Source organism: Notothenia rossii (genome assembly GCF_949606895.1).
Source record: "Notothenia rossii genome assembly, chromosome: 10".
Taxonomy (NCBI): domain Eukaryota; kingdom Metazoa; phylum Chordata; class Actinopteri; order Perciformes; family Nototheniidae; genus Notothenia; species Notothenia rossii.
Window position 1 is genome coordinate 13,535,241 of NC_136908.1, and position 15,158 is coordinate 13,550,398.

Below are 15,158 nucleotides of genomic sequence, written 5' to 3' on the forward strand. Positions count from 1 at the left end.
CACACACACACACACACACACACACACACACACACACACACACACACACACACACACACACACACACACACACACACACACACACACACACACACACACACACACACACAGACTCACACACACACACTCACACATGCACGCACACACACACACACACACACACACACACACACACACACACACACACACACACACACACACACACACACACACACACACACACACACACACACACACACACACACACAGAGGGGACAATCCGCTTTTATTAAGGTTTTATGCTCTATGGCACAGCCGAATTTGTCTTTCCTGAACCTTATTATATTACCTCGTACCAGGTGTTCAATTCAAAACACACACACGCTTCTTTGCATTTATAACAATAACACAACTCAATTTACAATAATTAATAACGATCTCTCTCTGTCTCTCCCTTAGTGCAAAAAACATTAATTTTGCTGTAATTGGAGAGGTTAGTTTCTTTATTATTGACAAATGCACTGTAATTCATATTCCATACATCTGTATTTTGATCTGTTTTACAGTAATTATTAGTGTGATATATGCTCTAGGTCAAGGACATGTTTGTTGATTGTTGTGTTTGTACCTGCCCAGGGACTGCAGATGGAATCAAGCTTTTAGCTATATTCTGGCATAGTCATCACTTGTCTTTTTGAGATTAATGTATTTCTATGCAAGGTCCTCATTCAATAAAGACATATAATAGTAGCCTAAGGTGGTACTCTCTCTCTCTCTCTCTCTCTCTCTCTCTCTCTCTCTCTCTCTCTCTCTCTCTCTCTCTCTCTCTCTCTCTCTCTCTCCTCTCACACCGCCCTTTGCCCAACCTCAAGATTTTGAGCCGTGACGTATTTACTGACAGGGACACGCGAGTTTTCACACCGGTGCTCCATCTGCTTGCGAGGGCGAGTATTTGGGGGAGATATACAGCGCCTCGCTCTTGAGACGCTCTCACCGTTTTCTTTCCGTTATCACCCGGAACTGTCAACAAGCATACCTGCCGCTCGGTCCACCGCAGGACTCTCCACCGGCTCTCTGACCTGCAGGACTGTGCACACACAAGTCGTGTGGAAGTTTTTTGGACACGTTTTCCAACATAAAAAAGTGAGATTGTGCCAAAGATGTTGGATCGTTGTAACAAAACTCTTCTACCTTTGTTCTTTGGATGCCTGGCTTGTCTTGTGGGGACATCTGTTGTAAATGCAGATGGTAAGTTAATATTTTATTCCTTTTTAATAAAAAAAGAAAATTATTACATATTGTTTTATACGTGTGACGACAAGCTTCATTTCACATTAAAATTGTATTCCCACTCATAATAATGAGTTGCCATATCAGGTGGTTTCCAAAATAAAAGTTAGATTATGGTGCAGCAGCAGCACTAACCGTTACTTATAATTGGCACATGCCCAAGTTAGTCTTATCAGTATTTTCCCTCTCAGCATTAGCAATAATGTCCAAATAGTTAGATTTAAGATGTTAAATATAGAAGCACATTTCTTTGTGATCCTAAAAACCAGCTAATGATGTGAGAATGAGGTGATAATGATGCTCCTATGATGCAGTAAAGTGACCACATCTGTAGCCAATACACATACATAAATCAAACTTTATGAAGCACATTTTCATGTTATGTCTCCAAAATATAGTTTCTATTATGTTGTAAAATGAATTTGGAGCAATCATGTCATGAGATGATATGCTGAAACCTTAATTACCAAAGCAATGTCTTGATACATTTATGATTTACTATAGTGGTATTCAATGCAAATCTGCGTCATTGCACACATAATTAAGCTATATATTTCAATATAATTGTCTAAATCCATACGTGTGAGTTGCTGGCTTAAAGTATCCTTTCGCATGAAATAAAACAGACAACCTGCTTTACTTTGAGCAACCTCAACAATGTATGACCAATAAATGTAAGCCCAACATTATGCAATATAATAATAACAATTATATTAATAGATAATTCATCATTAGTTCTTTATTGCTTTACAATAAAGCAAATGAAACATAGAATGAACATTAAAAGGGTATAAAAGTGAATAGGGAATAGGATGTAAAATAAAACACACTTGGGAATAATAGTTACATTTAAGATACAAAAATAAAGCAAGATCAAATAAGAGGAAATAGAAAACTGAAAAAAGTTGGAAAATAAAACAATTTTTTTTTAATCCAGATTTGCAGCATGCACATACACACAAGAGAACAGAACAACAAAAGCTCTATAGTCTCTTCTACTCTGTTTTAAACCTTGTATATTTGGATAAATATTTGAATATATAAGGTTTGTCATATTGTATAATAAGTTTTAGAGGTTTTTCCTCCTGCTTTTCTCTCCTCAGGTCGAGTGTTCGTGTTGGACCTGAGGAACTCCTCCAGCCTGCAGGGCTTCAGAGATGCCGAGGGGGCTTGTGCCGCCCGACATGCCCGCCTGGCCTCAGCAGAGGAGCTGCATCACGCCGTGGAGGAGTGCTTCTTCTCCTCGTGCACCCGCGGGTGGCTCTACGGAGGCACAGTGGGGTAAGAAAATAAGTTTGTGCCTGATTTCTCAAGATGTCAAAGGTCATATTGCTGTGTGCGCTCTTGTGTGTGTTTGTGCGGCGGTTGAAGGAACAGATGAAAGAGAGAGGAAGCAAAGTCAGCAGCGGCAGTTAAAGAGAGAGTGGGAAGATAGAAGAAGAGAGTGACACATTTCAGGAGGGAAAGAGAAAAAGGGAGAGAGGAAGAGCGGGAGAAAGACTCCTCTGTTCCTTCCTGGTGAGGGAGGGAATTCTGAGCCGGGGTGTCATGTCGACAACTGCCTCCATTTACACCTCTCATCTCCACGGTAACATGACACACAGCTTTCAGCACCCAGAGACAGAAGCAGACAGACAGGGAGTGAGACAGGCCTGGAGTAGGAAGACACACTGTTAGTTTATAGTGAGGTGATTGACAGTATGTTTATGCTGTTCTCTTGTGGTGATGAGAGGATTCATGATTGGTCTGTGGGGTTGATTTCAGGTGATTTCAGGTACATGGTGCTGACGTTACAAAGATGGTGGTGGGTTGATTGTGTTGTGTTCAAAAACTGCCTTGGATTCTTTGATGTATTGGCAGAGGACTAACCTACTTCAAGCCCCCAATTGATTGTTAAACACAATTTCTAGGACCACATTTCCAAATAAGGGAGAAAAAACAACATGACCGAAAGAAGAAAGAACAACATGAGTAAAAAGTAAAGTCTCTGTTTCCGAAATGGCCATTGTGAAGCTCAAACTGAGTGGCGAAGGCGAAGGCCATCTTGGTACCTACCTCATTGTCTAACTCCTGGATAAAACAAAACGGGCATCATCGGTGGAGTTGAGGCAGGCCAAGGGGACACAGAGAGATAGTGGCTAACATCCTGAGAAGGCACCCATATGTCATTCAAAGTGACAACGCCCAAATAATGCTTTTACTGAACCCTTAGTATATTATAACGGTACAAATCACCCAAATATTCATGAATAGGGAAATAAGCTCTTGTACTCTGACACCAATACTTTATGACAATTCTGTGTAAAGTCGGGCTTTTAACGTGGAGATTTACTCCCTTTTTAGAGCACGCCTCATCATTCAATGATGACCTGTAGTTTTGTGCACTTCCTCAAATACGTCATTGCTTTGTAATGACCCACATAAAAATGTAGCTTAATCTCACTTGTCAATGCTTGCAATTGTTAAAATGTAATGTGTCCAGGATTATAATTTCTAAGATTTTGTATTCAAATTAGTTTGGACAGGATACTCATATCAATAGTATCTTCCCATGCCTACTCAAAGTGCCTTTTCAATTGCCTAAAGAAACAGAAAATTGGCTGAATTAGGTATTGCAACCTAATGATGGCTTATAATGCAAAGACTTGGACAAGATATGAAACAGAACGTGATCCAAATTGGGTCCAAGAATGACATATGTCTTGTCGGAGGAAAAGCTGACACATTTATTCTTCCGTTACACTCCGTGCTCTCTTGGTGTTGGCCAGTGGACATCAGCTTTCACACCCTCTTACCATGTTTCACAGTGTATCACCCATCTATTGGTGTCTGTCTAAGCCGAGGGTATCCTTTTAACCCAGACCTTCTTCTCTCTCTGTCTTGATCTTGTGACCCACCCCAAATCTCAATTTTATTTTTTGGATGAATTCATGCGCCAAGACCATGGTGGTGCAAATATTTGAGCTCATAACATTTTATCAGCTCCTTGGATGTGCCCTTTTTATTTTGAAGCTGAATACAGAGTTCAAATGTTTTCACAGACGAAAAAAACGTCACTTAAAAGATCATCCTTGCATAACCTTTTTCCCCTATTATCTATTCTTAAGTCATCAGAGAATAAAGATCTTTTTTTTCTCACTTGCCTCTTATGGCTTCCACAAGTAACGCTGTGGTGTTAGTGCCAGTAAACCTTCTTTTTTAGGTCTATTGCATAATACAAAATGCTTCTCAGATGGACTCCCCTACCTTAACGTCTTCCTCTTACCTGTCAATCACAGATCTACTTCCCGGCAACCAAACACAAAATACCAGCCGACTCATCTACACACACATATCTGAGTTTTCGCTTTAAATACATTAAATTACCCTACATTGCATTTGGCTGACACTTTTATCCAAAGCGACCTTTGGTGTTAAAAGGGGCCTTTTTTTGTGTTTTTTTACTTTCCTGTAGTGTGTTGTATAGATCTTTGAGCATGTTAATGTTCAATCAATCAATCAATGTTTATTTATATAGCCCAATATCACAAATGTTATATTTGTCTCAGTGGACTTCACAGTTTGTACAGAATATCAGTATGACAATACGACACCCTCTGTCCTTTGACCCTCACATCGTACAAGGAAAAACTTCCAGAGAAAACCCCACAGTTTAATGGGAGAAACCTCAGGGAGAGCAACAGAGGAGGGATCCCTCTCCCAGGACCGACAGACGTGCAGTAGATGCCGTGTGTAAATCGAAAAGATAATACATTTACAACTTAGGTAGACCAAATGTTTGAAAATCTGGAAAGGCTCGAATTCTAACGTTCTCTTCAAAGACGTTATTGAGCATTATATCTGAAAGCGGAACATTAGCATAATAAGGCCCCTTTATCTATGATAATACACATACAAAAAGAAGCCTGGAGCAAGTTAATGTTAAAACAGCCTGTTTTTTGTCTCTCTCTAAATGTTTTCTTGGCGATTTCTGTCTTGCTGCCCGTTTCTCTCTCAGATTTTTGTCCTTATAAGCTCAAGTTAGCATGGCACAAGCATGCAGCATGACTCACACCACTTCTCACAAACTCACTGCTCTGCCAGTCAAATTCTTTCCAATTACTGATGCTTTGATTAACTTAATTACTGCAAACACCCACCCAAACCCACACAAGTATCCCTTTAATGATGCTTGATTAGTAATATCACCATGCAATATTATATGAAAAGTGTAATAAGTCTAACTTTTAATGATGTTTCGGAGCTTTGAATTTACTTTCCACATGACGGTGATATGGGAGCTACATTTGATCCGTCTGGAAAGTAAGAGTCAGTCTTATCTGGTGCTTTTGGATGACAAATAGGCTAATGATGCTATAAACGTTAACGTGGCAACAAAAATAGACTATTTACTCAGCATCTTTTTGCCACTACATTTTGTAGGCGTTACTAATTTTGTCTGGTGAATGTGTTATATTAAGTCGCTAATGTTGTGTTTGAATTTGGGTGTAACTGAAGGCTCCTACATGGGAACATCTATTAAGGACCATAGTATGATAATATTGTGCCAGAGGCTACAGCTGCTGATACTGCAGCATGTCTGAGCCATGATGTGTGTTTCTGGACACTGATGTCATTCTGTAATAATATTTGAATAAGCAACAAAGAGCAGCACGTATATCTGTTTGCGCATGTCGTCAGATTACCCGTTTACAAACCGAAGCTGCAGCTTTAGGTGTGATAATGATCCGTGTGCAGAGATCTCACTTAAATGTTATCAGTGGTGTAATGTTATAATAATATATTACATTATCCGACTGATAATACTGCACATTTGTCAGTAAGCAGCATGTAACCGTTGTAGCTGCTTAGGGGGAGGCTAGTTTGTACTACTTTTTGCTAAAGGTATTTCATCTAGTGGTTCCCAACCTGTGGGTCAGTGCCATTCAGTGATTAATGAAGAAAAATGAAACAGTTATTATACATTATGCTGCCTAATACTTAAAACGTACTAAATAAATCAATAATCTGACACATAATATTGATTTCAAATGATTTTGTGTTACCATCAGAATAGTATATAGCAGTTGTCTGCTATAGGGAAATAACAGACTGGTGTATTCTGTAATTGACCAATCAGATCAGAGTATTCAGCAACGCTGTCTAAAAATGTATTGCTCTTATTGTGTGTTTTTTAATGCGATGTTAATCTTAATCTAAAAAATGCTTCCATCCTTAATTAAATGCTTGGCTGTTCGGCTATATGCACCCATATCACATTGGAATTAACGAGTGTTTTTATCTCTATCTATCTAGGATGACGGTGTGTAACGTTGTGGGCAGTGCACTGAAAGCAGTGGATGTGAGAACAGAAAACGCCACCGAGGACTCTGAAAACCTGGACGCCTTCTGTATCAAAGACAGGGGTCAGTAAACACACCATACACACACATAATTTGTATGTGTGTGTGTATGTGGATCTTTCCTGAGATATTTACTGAGGTGTGAAAGAGTGTGTGTTTCCTGCGTTTCCTTCCATCTTCTACTTTCAACACTCTCCATCCTGCCAGTGTGTGTGTGTGTGTGTGTGTGTGTGTGTGTGTGTTGTGTGTGTGTGTGTGTGTGTGTGAGTGTGTGTGTGTGTTTGCCAGTTCTATGTTTCTACTCAAATCTGTCGTCAAATACCAAACTTTCTGCCCTCCTCGTGAATATCTGAGTGTGTGAAGGTATTACTTGATCCATGAATGTACGTAAGGCCAGACATAGCATTTCACACACTGGCCTAGATTTAAGAGAGGGGGGGGGGGGGGGGGGGGGAGGGGGGGGGGGCAGTCAGTCGTTAGTTTTGGATCAGACTATTTGTTGGCATTACCTAGAAGAGGTCTCTAGTCCTTTCTCATAAACAGTAGAGCTCCTATGGCTGTTGATACACAACACACACACTCTGCTGTGAGGAAAAATGTACAGTACAGATCAAAACCGATTTACAGGCAACATTGTGCTTATATCGTTATAATTATGATAGGAAGTATAAAAGTGATATGTTAGCCCAATTCTAAAATGAAGATGTTAAAATGTCCACTTCAGGGCGCTTTTAAATATAATAATAAATACAAATACAAAATGTAACATGGCATTATTTTACATTTAGAAAAACATGAAATAGAATAACAGAAATAACAAAAAAGAAAATAAACGTTTTTTTTTGTCAAGAACATGTTAATATTTTTCAGATTAACAGTGTTGCCTTTTTTATAATTACCATTACATAATAAGACCAGAGTCAAGACAATACACAGCCTTTGTCTCTTCCCAGTGGCATTGTTTGTGGTTTTGTTTGTCAAAATTACATCCACATTTACCACAAAGCTCTTGCTTACCGCCCCTTGCGTCATTCTAATCTCTTTCTGTGTACAAGTTGGATAGTCATGCTGTAAAACTGGATAATAATTACCACGAGTCATGTTTCATTAACCGTGCTGTTTAATCCTGAATATGCACTTTTTGTGTGTTGATTTGTTTTTGTTGACAGATGTGCCGTGTGGTGACCCTCCATCCTTTCCTAACGCTCATTCTCCAGGAGCACTCTGGGTATGAGATGGGAGACGAGCTGCTGTACACATGTTTGCCCGGTCATGTCCATGCCCAGTGGACGCAATGCGTTCAGTCTGCTGTGCGACAGCTGTGGAGAGTGGTACGGATTAGTGGAGATTTGTGTCAAAGGTAAGAAGGTGTTTTAAACAGTTTATGTTGCAGGAGCGGGAAAGAAATAGAAAGAGGCAGAAAACAGAAAGCCCCCCTTTTGTTCGTTTTTTTTCAAAGCTTTGAGCTTTGACCGAGACGTACAGGAGAGCACTCTGAGGTCTACCTTCTCACTTCTTGCTTGTTAGCTCCCAGTGTTGTGAGGCGATCGGGGCGGTGGGTGACTCTGAGCTTTTTTTGGAAAATAGACTCTCAGTTGTGAGTTGGAAATGGCTGCGATGACACTTCAGTGTGACATGCCATTGTGTGTCCCGGTTCAGAGGAAGAAGAAGAAGAGGGCAAGAGTTGTCCATGAAAGCAAAAGGCCAGGCTTGTGTCCATAGTTAGCTCACAGTGTCGTTGTCATGTTTGTGCGCTACAGCAGGAGTTCCTAAACAGTCCTAAAATAGTGTCACGGTGATCGAATGTTTTCAATACCACCGTGACAGATTGACATGAAATTGCAGGTTTAACAAGATAAGATATTTTTATGAAAAGATAAATATAAAAAGGCTAGTATACTAAGAGAGTGACTGTAGTAAACACTTACAATAATACAACTCTTACATTTGTGAAAACAATACTCTGAGACTGCCTCACTTTAAAAAAACAAACTAAATAATGTGTCTTATTTTGGCTGCTGTCCGTCTTGACAAATGAAATCTATTTTCTCAAGGAGTCTATTATTCTCCTTGAGATTAAACAAATAAACATTAGATTTGATGTAGACTCGTCACCTGATCAAGTGTTTCATTGTGTTTCTGCAGATGAGACTGAAAGTCACGTAGACTACGAGGACAAGTTTCCAGATTCCTATGGAGAGGCAGACCACCATAGCGAGAGGCCAGAGGCGGCTCAGGGTCAGGTGTACGAGGAGGTGCACGGAGCTGAATACCCACAAGGGGAAAGGCGTCAGGTTCAACAAGAGACAAGCTTCAATGTCGAAGTAGAGGAGGAGCATCAAGACCAACATGGAGTGCCTGAAGTGGAAGAGGAGGTCATCGATACAACATTTGTGGTAGTAGGAGGGGAGAAAGCTACAGAAGCACCTGTGTCTCTTCTCTCCCAGAAACACCTCTTCTGGTTCCCCTCTGAGGCCTTCCAGGATGAGGGACATCCAGCCTCCACCAATCCAGTCACACAGACCACACAGAGAGCTTCAGGCGCCCAATCAGAGGAGAGCAAAGAGCAGGACAGCCAAGAAACGCACCACCACCAGCATCCAGTTGATGTTGACGACCATGGTCACGACGACCATGACGACCTGGACAACCATGATGACGGTGAACAGAGTCACCAGGAGGAAGACGACGGAGATGATCATGTGAAGCATTATATTCCAGATAAGGTTGATGACCAGGACAGACGGGACCGGCACAAAGATACAGACGATCATGAAGACCATTATGACATGGGTGAACACGAAGACGACCGGGATCGTGTTCGCTACGGAGGTCAAGAGTATGACGATACTTACGATGAACATGAAAGCTACGAAGAGCATGAAGATGTGACTGACGATCGAGAAGACAATGATCAAGAACGTCCTGATGAATCTAAAGAACATCCTGATCCCGATGACAGTGATGACCGTGAGGAGCATTATGATCCTGAGGAGGAAGATATTGATCGTAACACTGACCACGATGACCACGATGACCACGATGACCACGATGATGCCCACGATGACCAACATGCCCACGATGACCACGATGATGCCCACGATGCCCACGATGCCCACAATGACCACGATAACTACGATGATCATGAACCCGACGACCATGAACACGATGTCCACGACCACAATGACCATGAACACGATGACCATAACCACGATGACCATGAGAGCCACGAAGACGACAATGACAGTCACCAGCGTGTGATCTTTTCCCAAGAGACGGATATAAAACAGAATGTTACAGCAGAAGAAGAAGCCCCCACAGACGACACCTGGCTGGACGGCTACCCTGTCGTCCTGGAGGAAACAGAGAAAGGGGACTCCACAACAGAAAGGGTTAGACCAGAGGATACAGCGAGGGGGACAGTTGTGAGGACAACTGACAGACCTAATGAGGTGGAAGTTGGTAGACCCGTCCCTTACACCAGCCTACCAGAAGTACCTGTGTCTTCCACAACAGAGCCTGATTTAGCTCAAGGAGGAGAGGAGGAAATGTTGCCGGGCTTCATCCCCACCGCTGCTCCCTCACAGCCCTCCGACTCCGCCTCACACTCAGACACCTTGGACTACGACACCCAACAGGCAGCACCCACCCACTCCTGGCAGGACGACCTCTCTCAGCACCCTTTCCTGGATCATGGCCCAGTTCCCCCGATGCAGGACAGCGACAGCGGAGTTACAGAAGAGCACACTGTACACATCCTTCCAGGGGAGACCGGCGAGAGGGGTGAGGTGGAGGGAGAGTTGGGGGAGGCAACCTGTACCGGTGAGAACTGCCCTCCGAGGTCCTCCAGCCAAGGTCCCACTGTTGCCGCCATAATCGTGGCGGTGTGCGCTATCGCCACGGCGGTGATCGTTGGGGTGTGGTGCTACTGCCACAAACAGAAGAAGAGCTCAATGTACGAGATGAACGGGAAGGGCCAGAGTCAGAGCAGACAGGGCCAACAGATAGAGATGCAGCAAAAAGTGTAAGGGCGACCAATGATGGAGGGCAGAGACATTTGGGAGGGAGGGGAAAATTCAGAGAAATTTGAGAGGGAACCACAGCCCTTCATCTTGCTAGAAACTCATCAATAAATGAAGATTTTGGATAGGTATGAAGAGATGGGCCCTGTTTTGAAGAGCAAAATGTGGTGAAAATAAAAATTGAGCAAAGCAGTAAGAACTGATGTTTAACACAGTGAAACAAGATCGTTTTTAAGGATTTTTACCTATCTATGATGTACCTATCCAATATTTTCAAAGCTCTGACATCTAGCTGGATAACCGGAGAGGGGCTGGACTCAACTCCAGGAACTGAAAAAGGATATTATAAGGGAATAACCATGTAGGAAAACCACAAGAAAGCATGCCTGCCCGCCTGAATATATGAACCGAGACTTCAGCCTCTTGGACATTGTGGTTAAAGATTCTCTGTGTTCAATTTGTGTTAACTTCATTGATGTTTATTGCTTATTCAGTTGTCTGTTTCCTGATTTTTCCAAATCCCATCTCTCTCTGATTGCCTGAGAACTGTGTTGGAAAAAATAACAGCTTTATTCCACTTGTTATTCAACGGCAAGAGCGCTGAAGACTTGGGCAGGTTGTCCCAAATGTAGACAAGGTTATTTTGTTATCAGTAAGAACAAAAAGGAAGATGATAGTTAAAAAATATGAGAGGGTCGAGTGAGCAGTATGGAGGGAAAGGTGTGAGAAAGAAGGATGGCAGGTGAAACATTTTAAGATCTTCATGCCACTGTTGGTTTTGACAAGGGGCTGCTGAAGAATGAACCATCCAGACTTCAGAGGTGTGTGTGTGTGTGTGTATGTGTGTGTGTGTGTGTGTGTGTGTGTGTGTGTGTGTGTGTGTGTGTGTGTGTGTGTGTGTGTGTGTGTGTGTGTGTGTGTGTGTGTGTGTGTGTGTGTGTGTGTGTGTGTGTGTGTGTGTGTGTGTGTGTGTGTGTGTGTGTGTGTGTGCCTGTGTGTGTGTGTCTCAGGTGCGTGCAATCTGCCAATCAGCGGTACGTCGTGTTTGCTGACGGCAAAACAGAGATAAAACATCATGGTGCCTCCATGGTAACATTTAATTTTCTTTAAGAACAAGTATATAGGATTTAGTGCCATCTAATGCTGAGGTTGAAGATTGCAACTAAATATCCCTCTGTTCACCCTTCCCATTTCCAAGAAAGTTGGAGAACTTAAAGTGAAAGGCACTCTAGAGCTGGAATTTGGTTTGTCCCTTCTAGGCTACTGTAGAAACATGATGGTGCAACTTGGCAGATTGCGTTGTAGAGGTACGGCTCCCCATAGATATATATAAACACTAGATGATTCAACTGCGCTGCTGGCCAACGGAGACCGACGTTGCCACATGGCGACCATCTTGCCACAGGCAGCTCGCTCATTCCATTATGTCTATGGTGCACTATTGAAATAACCGTAGATTGCTCAATTTTCAACCAATTTTAAAACGGATTGGTTTGTTATAAACATCAAAGATGTTGTTATGATACTGCGTACGTATTATAATCATGAACCTTTTTTTTCAACATGTCTTGTTGTCTCCTGTATTATAGCCATGCTAATAACGTTTATAATAAACCAAACCGTTTGTAAATCAGTCAAGGTTAGTATTTTTGTGCAGATCATTTACCTTACAACAGCTGTTGCAGTAGTGGTTGACTGTGGCAAGATGGCCGCCAGTGAGCTACGCTGGCGACTCCCCCTTAAGCCATCTAGTGTTTATATATCTATGCGGCTCCTAAAAAAAAAAACTAAATATCCCTCTGTTCACCCTTCCCATTTCCAAGAAAGTTGGAGAACTTAAAGTGAAAGGCACTCTCTAGAGCTGGAATTTGGTTTGTCCCTTCTAGGCTACTGTAGAAACATAATGGTGCAACTTGGCAGATTGCGTTGTAGAGGTACGGCTCCCTATCTCGGAGGGAACAAGCTCCCAGGAAGTGCACCGGCCGTTAAAGCAAATGTTCGCAGTGGCTGAACAGTGGTACTACACTGCTGTATTTTCTGTGACTTTTTCTCATTGATTTTCACATTGGAAAAGAGACATCTGTAAATTACTGAACCTTTTATTTTAGCTAAATAAACTACCCAGTACTACAGAGTATACTTTCAGACCCCTCATATAAATCATGAGGGTCTAAAAGTAGTAAAATGCGCTAAATCCGATCCAGTGTTATTTTCTCTTTCCATTCATTTGACTGAGCGGATAGCAGAGTAAAGAGGCGGGGCTTAGGGGGAAACTCAAGGCTACTTTTTGAATTTTCCCTTGCTCCATTTTTGGCTTCATGTGCATATCATTTCATGCACATGAACTCACTGTTCCTTTTAAAATTAGTAGCCTACACTTTCTGACGGTTTTTTGAAAATGTGTACATTTGTTGAGTATATGTAGGTAGGCCTATGACTTTGGGTTAATATGGGTTAATAACAGGCGCATGTAATATCTTTAATATGGTATTCAATATTTTGAATTAAATCAATGTAATTTACCTTCATACTCGTGCTCTGTTATGTTTGTCAAGATAAAAAACCAGAATGAAAGTTTTAAGAGGGGTTTTCTCGACTGGACTTTTAATAACCGCTGTTTTATTTAAAATGTTTGGGACATCAGAAAATTTGCGCTGTTAGCAAATTTAGTTAGAATTTCACAATGTTTGTGTGGTTACCTCTCCAGTCGTAGTTCAGACTTTCACAGTGTACTATAGCTGCATCATCAGTGATATTCTTTCTCACTGTCTTCGTACTGTGCCAAACACTTAAGAGCAAAGGTCCAATGTAAAAATAGGATAGCTGATAAAAAGTTGCAAATGTAAATACATTAAATAGCATTAGGAGGGTTTGAACTTAGATATTAGAGTTTGTATTTGGTGACGTATAAAGACTACACAAATAATTACTTGGCAATACCTTAAATACGAGGTGTTTTACTTGTAATAAATATCAAACCTAGGTGACAAAGCACTTCTTGGTGTCATCAGTCATGAATAATCATCAATGTTCCACCATTGTCTCACCTGATTTCTAAAAAGTTGTTTTAAAATGGTATTATTTAGTAACATGTTATAAAATAAGGATTTGTTTTTTTGAGGAAGTGAATACCCACTATTGTTGATTTCATAACAAATATTTCTTACTTTTTTTCATTTCTGTATTTTGGTATTTGAATCGATTTAGTGTCCTAATGTTGCGCTGGCAAGTGGAATAAATTACTTACTGTCTTTATGTTTCTGTAAATATGAATCCCTACTAAAATAACCTTCTAAACACTGCGTCAGTTAGTTATTTCTTCAAAAAGACAGTCAAGCACAGTTGACTTTAGACATTACAACGTATGTCGTTTTCTTTGCTACAGTCAAACTTTTATTCGATTTTGTGCATCATGATCTTAAAGTACTTTAAAAAATGATGTAATACATGCCCCTGGGTAGTGAAATAGTTTTAGATCATGGTAGACATATTTGAAGTGTCATCTGTGGATTACTACTACTAGTAAACTCCAATATAAATGTCCATACTTTACTGCCCTTTATCTCACCTAGATAAAAATACAAGTGTTGTCCTCACAATATCATGGATTGTAGATTATTTAGCAATGAACTGTCTGGTCAAACATTTTGCAGATGTTCAATTAGACTAATAGTGGTCATCAAGAAGATGGAGAGAGTTGTGATGCAAAAATCACAAATTTGATAGTAAGTAAAGGGCGTTTCTGTCATTCACATGATGCTAATATTTCTCCATGTCTGTTTCTTCTTCATCTCAAACAGCCTGATGTGTGTGGTGTCAGGATGAAATGTGTACTGTATACGTGTTCTCCCAATAAACTCTTAAACATGTGGTTTGAACTTTGGTGTCCAATTTAATTTTTGCAAGGTCAGCTTGTAGATCTCAAATAGCATGGCCTATTGTTCATTGTTTGACATACGTTTTTTTATGGGAAAGTGACTGACTTTTTCGTATAAAAGGTGTAACTTTGACCTTTACCCCTGCCATCAGCCTTTAATGTTATGTTTCAGACAAGTGCCCCCTTCCCGCTACTAGTAAACTCCAAGTGCCCCCTTCCCGCCATATACGCCGATTTCTTTGTGATATGTTCAAGAAATGTTCAGAATTTGTTTTAGTATGTTTCAAGAGAAGAAGGCAGCTAATAGGAAGTCATTGGTAAATGAGAAGAGCAGGTAATAAAAGAGACGGGTGGATACAGGCAGCAGAGGAACGCAGAGTCACAGAGGGATACAGTAATACAGCGAGAATGTTCCCCTGTGGGTTTTTAACATCATCATGTGACAAACTGCACAGAGACTCAATGTTCAAACATTATTAAACAACTCAGTGTTTTCTCTGCATGCCGTTCTGCTCAGCAGGAGGACGCTTGCAAACATCCCGCTGTATGAAGACTCCAGTCAAAACTTATTGGACTGTAACGCTATTATTCACTTGATGAATTGAGCAATCAACTCTCAAGCAAAAGTTTTTTTTAAATGTGTTAAAG

At 41.0% G+C, this 15,158-nt stretch overlaps 1 protein-coding gene across 1 annotated transcript; it reads left to right on the forward strand.

Annotated features, from left to right (window-relative positions):
* Positions 1-998: 998 nt before the first annotated feature.
* susd5 (sushi domain containing 5) lies at positions 999-14,478 on the forward strand. The gene is given in 7 exon segments (XM_079656195.1): positions 999-1,227; positions 2,373-2,550; positions 6,565-6,674; positions 7,781-7,821; positions 7,823-7,885; positions 7,887-7,971; positions 8,757-14,478. Coding segments are annotated over 7 exon segments (2,448 nt in total). The 5' UTR covers positions 999-1,139; the 3' UTR covers positions 10,640-14,478.
* Positions 14,479-15,158: the final 680 nt, after the last annotated feature.